At 32.7% G+C, this 12,153-nt stretch overlaps 1 protein-coding gene across 3 annotated transcripts; it reads right to left on the bottom strand.

The window, feature by feature from the left end:
- Window positions 1-419: 419 nt before the first annotated feature.
- G18F (autophagy 18 F-like protein) lies at window positions 420-7,136 on the bottom strand. 3 transcript variants are annotated; one of them, XR_015027411.1, is made up of 8 exons: window positions 6,130-7,136; window positions 4,415-4,882; window positions 3,645-4,064; window positions 3,013-3,246; window positions 2,081-2,908; window positions 1,817-1,983; window positions 1,210-1,629; window positions 420-693 (listed from the first exon to the last, which is right to left on the bottom strand). XR_015027411.1 is itself a non-coding variant. In XM_085745968.1 (8 exons), the coding sequence occupies exons 1-7, from the start codon at window positions 6,358-6,360 to the stop codon at window positions 1,263-1,265; spliced, it is 2,715 nt and encodes a 904-aa protein (XP_085602094.1). In that variant the 5' UTR covers window positions 6,361-7,136; the 3' UTR covers window positions 420-693; window positions 1,261-1,262. The 3 variants fall into 3 exon arrangements, 1 of the variants encoding a protein (XP_085602094.1); XR_015027412.1 differs by lacking the exon at window positions 6,130-7,136 and adding an exon at window positions 5,019-5,197; XM_085745968.1 differs by having other exon boundaries at window positions 1,261-1,629.
- Between the last annotated feature and the right edge of the window lie 5,017 nt (window positions 7,137-12,153).

The following is a 12,153-nucleotide window of genomic DNA, read 5'->3' on the forward strand; positions in this document are numbered from 1 at the left end:
CACTTAAAAGAAAATCTGAGAGTACCAATTAAATTTGGCTTTGAAAAATTGTTGACTCTCAATCTCTCATTATTAGAGTAAATGTTATTAGTCAAAAGCATACGACATTTCTGTTAGATAATTTCTCTTCGAACATACTGAAACGCCTCTGCCTCCTGAACTATGCTCACAAGGATTAATTAGGAAGTAGTTAGAAAGTTAACTCAAGCTGTTAGGAGTTAACCAACTAGGATGGTTTAGCCTATGTATAAATTACACAATGTATCACTTTACTCATAAGTAAATATACGAAGTATTTTGACTTTGAACATTTAAGATAAGTTTGATATTGAGTATACATATTACAAGACTATTCTTTTAAAATACTTTTTTTTTTGTTTTCCTATAAACTACAATATCTAATCAACCCAATATGATAATGATAGGGAAATCAATTTAATTAATAGAATAAAAAGAAAAGATACAAAGAAGTGATGATTCTATTATTTACAAATTGAAAACTAATTAATTATTGATATACATCATCTGTCTGTCATTTACAATGTCAAGCAGAAAAGGAAACTCAAAGCAGTATCCACAACTTTGCATAGTAGTCATCAAGCTACTACTCCTCAAGCTTCTCTACCTCTTCAACCATTAATATAAACAGTGTTAATTAAGCCTCTTGTGCCAAATGAAAGAATATTTCCATGCCTGAATCAAAAGGGACCAAAAAAAACATCAAACACAATATAATAGTATATTTACTTATATTTTAAGTAACATGTTATACATTAAAATAAAAGTGCTGCTGTTAATTATTAAGTAGTTTTTTAATTGTATGAAATTTGTTCCCTTGATCTACAGATTCTACTTGATGAAAAATTTGAGGTCAACAATTTTGGAACCGTTTAAGTTGACTTATTTGAGCTTATCTACCGGCATAAACACTTGAGGAACTGGTTGGAATAGCTTACAAAACAATTTATGACGTGTCCATACCCTGTTTTCAGTTTATTCTCATAAGCTCTCCAGAATAGCTTATGAAAACTGTATAGCTTGTATGAAACAGTTTGACAAGTAGCTTATGGATAAGCACTTATACAAGTGCTTTGTTAAATTCTTAATCCAAACAAAGGCCTAACTAGGTTAACTTCATACTCAATTATTCTACTAGATGTCAACAAATCTTTTGTATGACGATTTATAGATCAGAAATGGATAAATTACCTTCAATCAAATTCATCTTAATTTTCTTCAAGATGTTCCTGAGGAGATTACCTTCAATCAAATTCATCTTCATTTTCTTCAAGATGTTCCTCGTTTTCAGGCCTTTTGTCGCTATTTACAAGCATGAGCTGAGCCCCCATGTTTAAGTGCTCTTTTCTATTATTTACAATCTCATGCTGAGTATTTGATTTAAGATTGTCATTGTTATTTACAAAGCCAATAGTTTCTGATGGCATCACATGATTACCCCACTCAGTTCCTTCTATGTGATTTTCATGTTCAGTAATAACTTCACCACCGTAATTATTCATGTACTCGGGAGATTCCGAAACACTCCTTGGTGAGATCCTGCCATTTCCATAGGACTCAGAACGGTGATGTAACACTTGTTCATTTATCTTTCTGTCCATAACAGGAGCCCTGTAAAACAGTCACAGTTATTAATTACATAAATAAGCAAAATTTTACAGGGACTAAAACTAAATTTCATTGTATTCGCATGGACTAAATGAATAATTAAACCTTAAATAAAATATTTAGCACGATGGCCAAGATCGAAATCTTTTGATCTAATTAATCTAATTACTTAATCAATTTGTCATCACACCTTGTTTGTTGTAATTTTGGGGCATGCATATAGTTGAAAATTGGAACCAAGTCTTTTGGTCTAGCCTCAATCATGCAAGTTGGAATCCTTTCAATCTCGAATTCTCCTCCTGAAACATCTTCTTCATCCATTATAGTAGACTCTTTCAACATTGGATTGAAATATATCTGTTTGGAAACAGAATTATGCAGTTCAATATCACAAACTAAAGAGTGTAATAATAAGCACTAAATGCACAATTTCCAATTATGAAATAATATATACCTCTGGCTTCACCCACAACGGAATCTGAGTTTGATGCATTTGTAGTTCAGCTTCTGAAATATACAAATGATGCTCTTCCTTGAGATATGGATTCACTTTTGTGACACCGTTTCTCATTTTCGGGCTAATGACGTCCTCCTCTACAACTTCAGGATATATCTTGTTGCTGTCTGCAATTCCATTTTCGCCATATATATCAACATTATCTTCTCGCTCTCTACGACTATGACTGTGACATATATTCCATTTATGCATGGCCTCAACTACTAATCTTGCTTCGGCCTGTGGAGTGGATTCATAAGCAGGGGATAATCCAGAAACAACAGCTGAATCTTGACCAGTTATTGTCCGAAGAGCATATTGTATCATCGATCCACTAGGTGAAAAGACTAACAAGTGATGATTTGCCTTGGAATTGTTCCCTTCACCGTACACGGCTCCACTTCCTTTGCAGTTACGGAAAGACGAAGCAATAGCACCAGAAAGGGGACTTTTTCTACCAGTTGCAGCTGCAGCAGCACCACTGACAGTGCCTCTCCAACCATTACTTCCATTCCTAATTCTGCTTACTACAGAAAGTGTGATTGGAGGGCCGCCTACATACAGGCTCTGCTGTTTAGGCATTTGTACAGCCAACATAGAAGTCCGGCGGACTGATTGATTAGTCAGAGTGCTTAATCCATTAGTTTTTGTATTAAAATTATCATCATTAGACTGAATATTTACATATCCTCCTTGAGGATTTATGGCAAAGAGATGGCTTGTGCCTCTAGAAGAACTAATCATAATCCACTTGCTGTCGTCACTGAAACTGATATCTTGTATAACCTGAGAAGTCAAAAAATGATTGGTAAAGGTCTCAGCTTCTTGTAAACAAATTGCAAAAATTATATAGCAAATCAAAGGACAAGTGAGAATGAAGATGCACTTACCGCATTTGTAAAACCACGTTGCAGCCTGTATAAATGAACGTGAGAAGGACCGGCATCAGATGCTGATGAATTCTCACGCAGAGGCATTATCTTAAAAACATTTATGTTATGACCCTGAACAGAAGCGGTCACTAATATGGTACCACTAGGATCAAAGCATAAGGCTGAAATTGGACTTTTGTGGGCCCGGAATTGGGCAACAACGTTTTTAGTGACAATATCTTTAACAATGACCTGAAATATAACAATAGCAAAGTTAACTTCACATAAAATATTAGTATGAAATGCCAAAATACCAGTTGACTTATTAAAGAAATATAGTATCATTATCATAGACCAAAATTAAAAACTAAAAAAATAAAAAATTGATATCCTCATAACCTATGATAAAACAAAATGTAAGTGTTAAATTGTGACAAACTATTATGTCCAGAAAGAGATTGCCATGTTCAAAACAAGATTTTGGTTAGTAACAATATAGATATATTTTTATGCACTATCCCAATTCTTAAACCAGCCAATCATGACTAAATTATCACATGCACTTCTCGAGTCAAAATAATATTCAAGTGCAATATATAAAATTCCATTTATAAAGTAACACAATAAAATAAAGAAAGAATAGTATTTACCATTCCAATGTTATCTAAATCTGCTGAATGGCCATTAATGCTTCCATTGACCTTTGATCCGGAATTTACAGATTGTATTGAACCAGTGTTATCAGAGCAGTATCTAGAAAGTTTCTTATATCCCATATCTCCAAGAGTCACAATCCCAGTAGCAAGATGCTTGCTTGATTCTTTGGCATAGTGTGCAATCAAGCTACTATTTGAAGAAAAACCAGGAAAGCTTGCAGAAGGCGTCAAATGCTGCGGACTAACATGGCTGGAAGTGGAGACCGTAACTGGACTTCCACTATAAGCTAGCCATCTTGGACCCACCGCAAGTGGTCCATAGCCTATGCCTCCAGAACCAGGACAACTCAAGGCTATTGGATTGGTAAGTAAAGTATATTCCCTTTCTAATGTGGTAGCATTAAAACAATGTATCTACAAAATAACAACAACTCCATTCAACATTTCAAAAACGAATATAGTAAAAATGAGGTTTAATTTCTCCATAGACCCCAGAACTAAAAAATATTTAAATAATTTCAATCAGGTCCCTGAACTTTTAAATAATGTGTATTTGGGTTAATTATAAATTATTTAAATTTTTTGAGACTCCACTAAAAACTGTTTAGTTTATGGACTTAATTACATACAAATGACTAACACAATCGGTGATCCAAATAGAGATATTTTTAGTTCAGGGACCTATTTAAAAATCTTCAAATAGTTTAGGGACCTACAGAGTAATTAAACCTAAAAATGACAGGCAAAGATATTAGACAGCATACCTGAGTGGATTGAGAAACAGCAATTACTCGAGAACTGCACCGTACAGAATAAACAACAGATCTAAACTTCATTACATGAACATATGAGTGAGATTTCATAGAATAAAACTGAACCGTAGTTGGCATGTAGTTGCCATTCATTTGATCATGGGAGTTTGAAGCGGTTCCATTGGGAGGACCAGTCAACCCATCCTTAATATTATTGCTTCCTCCTCCGAAGAATCCATCGGCACAAACTACCAACAACGGGCGGCTGCTTGCAAACTTGTCTTCTGATTTTTTTGATGCAATTGGATTTGGAACCATTTGCATAAAAGAAACAGGGCCGTCGTGTTTGGAAACCATGTCGCGGACATTATTTGATTCATCAACATGCCAAACCTGGAAGCCAGACCGATAGCCTAGAAGAAGTACTTGTTGAACGATATCACCCTCCCCCTCCAACTTATCAAAACCAGCCCAAATTACCTGTACAAGTTGAGCATTGAAATGAGTAATCACTCCAAACAACAAATTGGAAAATATCAAAGAAAAGGAATGGAAATCACTTCACATACAGAAGTCTTATTAACTCCATTAACATGAAAAATAAACATAAAAGCACCTTATTCTTGCAAATGATTGCGACATTCAACATTTAGCTTCACATCAATAAAATGCATAACATCAAAATTACACATGCAATTTCATTAATGCCTCATTATACATATGAATTCCTAAAAGGTTCATAATCAAAAGATGTTTGTGACCAAAACATAGAAAAGCATTTGTTTCAAACACTTAACAGTTAGCATACATGCCAAGAAATATATAGAGCTTAGCACATCAATACCCATTCAAATGGCTCAAAAGACAAAAAATCCAAATATTTAATACATTACATTAGGCCGTGTGATGTGCCCCTACTTGCATCGAACAAACATTTATTTTTCCTCAATAGAAAGATGCTCAAACACAAATATGCTGATGTAACTATCCAACATAAACAGAATCTTAATTGACAGCTGAAAACTAATGTAACATCAAACAATCACACGGAGCTTGACAAGCGGCGCATATAGTAGCAAAATCATAAATATAAAACCAAAAATGTACCACAAACAACCACCAAGTTCCCTGATTTTAAAGCCGGCTGAGACACCTGAATGTCCATATTGCCAGAATGCATACTTTCTTAAATACAACCTACATTGAAAAATTAGCCACTAGGCATGCTCAAGAAATTCACAAAATGGCAGCTATAAACTGCACCAGAAAGTGCACTCCACAAGCCTACCCTTCCCCGAAAGAAATTGCACATAATATAGCTCAAACTTCACTAAAAACAAATGCACCACACCTTCTCAATTCAAAACTTACATGGAACATATTCAAGCAAAGAAATAAGAATAAAAATTACCAATTACTAAAAGAACTGAAAACCAAAAACACTCATCATGCGTAAAATACTGAACATGAAATGAACAAAGTAACAATAACTACACAGAATTTGCCTTCTACCACCTATCATTTACAATTAAAAGAAACCTAATCCAAGCATCTAGATAAGTAATCAGATTTTATCTCTTCCATAAATGCAATCATGAAATTATATCTAACCAAAAATAAAAAATCATTAAAATCTAAACCAATACACACCACAAATTTACAATGATAACCATGAAAGTTATTATCTTAATATCTCCTAAAATCATATAAAATCTACTCTCACACACCTGATCATGATCAGCAACATCATCCCTATCGACAATCGATGAAGCAACGGATGCAGCAGAGCGCGCAACAGTAGAAGCACCGGATGAAACAATCCTCAAGTAACTCGAGATAGCGCGAAACGAGTTAGGTAAGAAACCATTGGTTCTTCCACCACCACCACCAACAACTCCAACACCAACACCACCTTGTTGAAGAAGCTGTTGTTTTTGTCCATCATTTCTCATCCCCATCACCCAAACAAACCAAAATATCACCAAACCACAACACAAATTTCAATGATTCTTCAAATTCACCTTCAAATTCAATCATAACCCCCCAAAATTCTCTTCCCTTTCAATCCACCACCACAATTTCACCCTCTTCCACCATCAACAACAACATCAATCACCAAAAGTTTCCAAATTTCAATCACAAATTCTTTCCCTTCACCCTAAAGTTTCCAAATTTCAATCAACACCACAAAAATCACAACAAACCCAGATCAAATTTCTTCCCTTTTTTTCACAATTTTTGTTTGGAACCACAAACAAACAAAAAAAAACCACCAAACGACAAAAAAGGGGGATTTTTTTTTCTTTTTGCAATTTTCTTTCAATCAATCAACAACCAATATTTTTTTTTCCTTCGCGTTTTTTCTCTAAAATATAAACAATAATAATTTGATGCTAATAATCACAAATTAAAATTAAACGACAATGATTAAACTAATCACAAAAACAATAAAAATGAAAACTTTATGAAATGAAAACGTATATACGAATCAGAAATGAAACAATCGAGATGATTGAAGAAATGGGTCGAAGCCAAAAATCACAGGTAGAAGAAGAAGATCTGAGGAGAGAGAAAAAGTTAGAGAGAGAGAGAAAGAAAGAGATTAGAATTGGTAAATGGATAACGAAGGAAAATAATAAGAGTCTTCGTTTACGTCTCAAAAACTTTTTTTTTTTTTTGAAAAATTTAATGTTATGATGTTTTTTTTGGTTTGTTTTTTGTTAATGTTGTTGTTGTGTTGTGTTGTGTTGGTGTTTTAATGTTGTTGTTTCTTCCAGTTCAACTTTCTCTCTCTGACACGTTTTGTCCTTTATCATTTTCTTCTGTCAAAACAGTTTTTCTTCTTTTTCATTTTTACCATTTTTATTGGTTTAATAAAATATTCACCAAAAATAATAGCCTTTTTTTTTGTCAAGAAATAATTGCTTTTTAAGGAGTTACTAATAAATGGTCAATGAGAAATTATAAATTATTAATTAATGTGATTAAATTAAATGATGTTGTTTGATAAAAAGTGGAGATTATTGGTCTGTGTTACCATCGTGGTTTACAACTCGCGAAGTAGCTAACAACAATGATGACATATGAGCATCACTTTAACCTTTTTTATGGATTCATCATAAAAATTGTTTGGTATGTTTGTGAGAGTTCGATTGAGCATAATTGTTATGTAATTATTATGGATTCATATTCATATGAGCTAGTACACATTTTGAAAGAAAATGCTAAATTAGTCCACTAAATTAGTACTGAAAGAATCGAACCCAAAAGCTAAGGAGGAACACACTCCCAGGTAGGGATGGCAAAACGGGCCCAGCTCGTCGGGCCAACCCGTTTAACCCGTCATTTTAGGCGGGCTGGGGTGAGATTTTGAGCCCATCTCTCTAGTTGGCCCGCCCCTGTTAAGCCCGCTGAAAAAGCGGGTCATAGCGGGGTGGGGCGGACTGACCCACGGGCTTATTAAACTTTTTTTTTCCTATTAGTGACCGAATTATTAATTTACACACCCCATAAACAATTGGGTCAAATGATACCAACCCAACCTCAAATTGTCCCACTCTCTCTGATAGTGATAAGTGATAACTGATTCACCACTGGTTCACTACCTCTAGAAAAAAACTGATTCACCTCTAGACTTATTTCATGTTGTTGGATTTATTTTGTAATTTGTTTTATGTTGGATGTATGGTGGATTTATTTTGAGATTTGTTTAATGTTAGGTTCTTTAAATTGAATTTATTGTTTTTATATTAGCAGCGTAACAAAAAAAATCGACAAAAAAATATTTAAAAAACTAGACGGGCTAGTCCGCCAGCCCGCTAGTCCGCCTTTAGGCGGGGCGGGGTGTGAGTTTGAGCCCACCCCCTCAAGTTGGCCCGCCCCGCCCCACCCCGTTTTTGGTGGGCTAATAGCGGGCTGGGCCTAAACGGGGCGGGCTGGCCCGTATTGCCATCCCTACTCCCAGGTTCCATGCCAATACCACAAGATCAACCTAAATGAATTTTTTTGTTTTTAGATTTTATAAATAAATAAGTTTCTTAATATTTTAAAAATGTTAATTCCATTGAGCATAATCGCTGTTAGAGCAATGAATGGTATGTTTGAAGGGAGAGTTTTGAAAGGTTAAGTTCACATTTTAAGATGTGTGATATTTTTTTAAAAAAAAATATATGATAAGTGATAGTATAATGTTTCAATTACACTTGATTGGTTTTAAAAAAAAATTATATTGTCCTTTATTTAATAGAGAAAAGTAAATATTTCCCTCCCCCTTCAAAATCCTTCATCTAAATTGTCCTAAGGATTGTTAAAAGTTTAACCAATTGTTTCTTACATTTTTCATAATTAAAGTGTTCTTTTGTGGGAGTCATGATTGCATAAATTCAAGGACAATTACTTATATAAGCAAAAGTTTCTTAACAATAAAAAAATATATCAAATAATAACTAAGAATTAATCATCTCATACGTGGTTTTAACATAAAATGTTAAAACTGTGATCCCTCTTAAAACTCACTTCATTTGAAAGGGAGTTGCTTGAAATTGTAGCATTGAAGATGTTCTTACAACACAGATTAAAGAAGACGTTTTTTCATTAGGAAGTGGAATTTTATATGTGATATATAACCTTGTTATTGTTAAGGTTGATTTTTTTTTAATATACTATTGAATACTTAAGATTTTTGCTTGCTTTGGATTGATCCTACAAATGAAAAACAATAAACATTTTTACCCAATGGGTGTTTACTTAAAAAATAATATAGTTGAAATTAGGCAAACATGGGTGGTTTTGCAATTATAAAATTAAATGAAACTCGTGACTTGCGGAACGGATCAACTACTATATATGAGTTGTGTATGACTTTGCATATAGCTAATTTACAAAGCAACAAATTTTCAACTATGCTATCAACATTTTCAATACCTAGCTAGTTCTTCTTTTCTGCCTCTCTTTCTTCCTTGATTGAGCCATGAATAAGAAAGGAAGTTAATGTTACCAAAAATGGTTGAGTAAAAAATCTCTAGCATGTATTTTATGTTATTATAGCAACATTGTTACAGCATGTTTCCCCTAAAAAATAATGATTATCTAAACCTAGTTATTTCTTAATAAATATGTAATTCCTTGCGTACTTTAATAGCTTAAAGTATCATTTCCTTCTACACAAGAAAGGTGGGGGACCAAAAAATTTAGGCCACCCAATTAAGGGAATAGGACATAACGTGTAAATTATTGGAGAAAACTTACTAATATCAAACAAACTCATCTGTTTCACAGCTTGTGTGTATCAAACAAACTCATCTGTTTCACAGCTTGTGTGTATGATACAAATGCCAAGTCTAAACAAAAACAGACCTCTCAAAATTTGGAATCCTAACGTTTTCGACTTTCATATGATATATACGTAGATATATATATTTTCATCACGAGCCAAAATTAAAGAATAATCACATACAAACAAAAAAATAAATACAATCATATATACCTACCTACACGTTACTTTTCGTTATAAAAATGCTTTGTGATACAAATTCATTTTAAATTAAAAAAAATATGATTTTTTTATTTTTTATTTTTTATAATATGGATAATTTAATTTGAAATTGGTGCATAGTATATAATTTTGTATTTTTCTATTTATACTAAATAACATTGTAAATTTTTTTGAATGGGAGTTGTGTGCATAGTAAAAAAACTATCATGTGGTTGGTATAAGTGCTAATAGACTTGCGCAATTTAAACATGTATCATGAGTTCAAGTTTAAGAAAACTTAATTTTGAGGCCAGGGGATTTAGACGGAGATTAATCACTATTAAAGGTGAAAATAAGTTAGACCGAGTAAGGTTTTGCAAGATCTAAGTCTGATTTAATTAATTTAAGGTAGGACATTTTTTGAAAGTCTTATACGACTTGTTAGTCTACTTAAAAGTTTATTCATATTAATGTTTTAAATAACTCTTAGCATAAATATGGACACTAAAATGTCTCTTTTTCTGTTGTATGATAAAATGGTACTGTAAAAAAGAAGTAAATTAACAAGTCATACTAGACTTATTAGTCTACTTTTTTTGAAGGATTGTTAATTAAATATAATCTTAAAGGGTTATTCACCAGATTGTGTTGTTATGATATTTGCTGGATACAAGCCTTAAAGAGTTCAAACATCTTTAAGGTATATCCTTGAGTCCCAAGTTTCGGCAACAGTTTGCTTCCCGAAGACCGTGCTACCTGTACGCTAATAAAGAGCAACCAAATCTCCTTTCACACAAAAGAAAGAAAGAAAGAAAGAAAGGAAGAAAAATAATCAATTTCATTTCTCATAAATTGTTTGAGATTCCAATCTAATTCCTGATATTTGTATATGGTGGATAATACTAAATTTTCACTCATGTTTAACTATTTTGTTGCTACTGTGTTGGATTAAATCAATTTCATTTCTTATAAATTGTTTAGTTCTGCGGTTACAATAATTGATTTTTAGTGAATTGATTATGTAAAATTGATTTTGACTAAAAATTAGTTGAATGCAAACTAATTTGTGTTTGGAACTAATTAGAACATTTATAGTAGATATTTTTTAATTTAAAAAGAAAACATAGGAGGAACTAATCGACCTCAAAAAATTATGTGTAAGCAATTTTTCTAAGGTGACACTAGTATTTTACCTTCAATTACTTTTAGTTGTAATCAATTCTACAAAATCAATTCATTAAAACTCAATCTCAAAACCAAAATATACACAAGAAAACATATGGGATGAAGAGAGAAAATGCTGGCTTGGAGTACAAGAAATAAAGGAATATAGTTGGCAACTTTAATTTTGCCTTTTGTTATTGTTTTTTAATTTCCCCAAGTTTGAGAAGAGTTATGAATGAGACGCAAACAGACATGTTGACCGTATTACACTTCTCTGCCACGAAGTCATTCCGCAAAAAAACTTTCAAGATATGCATTTTTTTAAAACATCTCCAAACTTCAATCTATACACTTCTTATTTTTCTTCAAAAATAATATAGAAAAGGATTGTGCTTTATTGACTTTCAGTTGGTGCTTTTGAATAATTTAATTTAATATATCAAGGAATACTTTGGTAGAACCAAATTAATTAAAATAAAACTCATAATCATTAATGTTAATATTCTTCAATTGGGTCAAAAAAAAATGTTAATATTCTTCAAAACAAAAAATCAATAATGTTAATAATAAAAAAGAAAAAAAAATGCTAGTAATAGGAAACGCACATGAATTCATGATGACCAATTAATAACACAATTTCACTTAGTCTTTTTCTCTATCACTTTGTGATAATTGTACGTCAACAAAGACAACTACGAAGTACTACTACAAAAAAAAAAAAAAAGACACTAGCTGTTTGGGCCCACGGTGGGAGAGAGCAAAACCACGTTTTCCCCAACTCCACAATTCCCAGCTTCAAGAAAGTCACGGCAAATTATGCATTGGGAAGCGAAAAATGCCACTCCACCGCTATTCCAAACAGGTACTAAGAAGTACATGTGATCTAAAAACCATAACTCATTATTCATAGAACACTAACCAGGGTTATCTATTGATATTTTTATTAAGCACATCATCAAAATCTTTAAAATTTCATTTATAAGTTAATAAATATTATAAATTCCGTTTATAAACTTTAAAAATTATAGCTAAATTTATTTAACCATATGACTGAATGCATTACTATATGATTCAGTGAGCACTCACTTTGAAGGTTTGTCTATAAGTGTCTCTC

Source organism: Medicago sativa, chromosome 2 (genome assembly GCF_051527215.1).
Source record: "Medicago sativa cultivar Bolivia chromosome 2, Bolivia_mono, whole genome shotgun sequence".
NCBI classification, from domain to species: Eukaryota; Viridiplantae; Streptophyta; class Magnoliopsida; order Fabales; family Fabaceae; genus Medicago; species Medicago sativa.

What these genes read in the sequence shown, in the direction of transcription:
- G18F (XM_085745968.1), bottom strand. Translation starts at nt 6,360, where the DNA reads ATGGGGATGAGAAATGATGGACAAAAACAACAGCTTCTTCAACAAGGT. An exon ending in CTGTTTCTCAATCCACTCAG is followed by an intron (nt 4,065 to 4,414) that starts GTATGCTGTCTA and finishes GTTATTTTGTAG; the next exon opens with ATACATTGTTTTAATGCTAC. An exon ending in ATTTAGATAACATTGGAATG is followed by an intron (nt 3,247 to 3,644) that starts GTAAATACTATT and finishes GTTATATTTCAG; the next exon opens with GTCATTGTTAAAGATATTGT.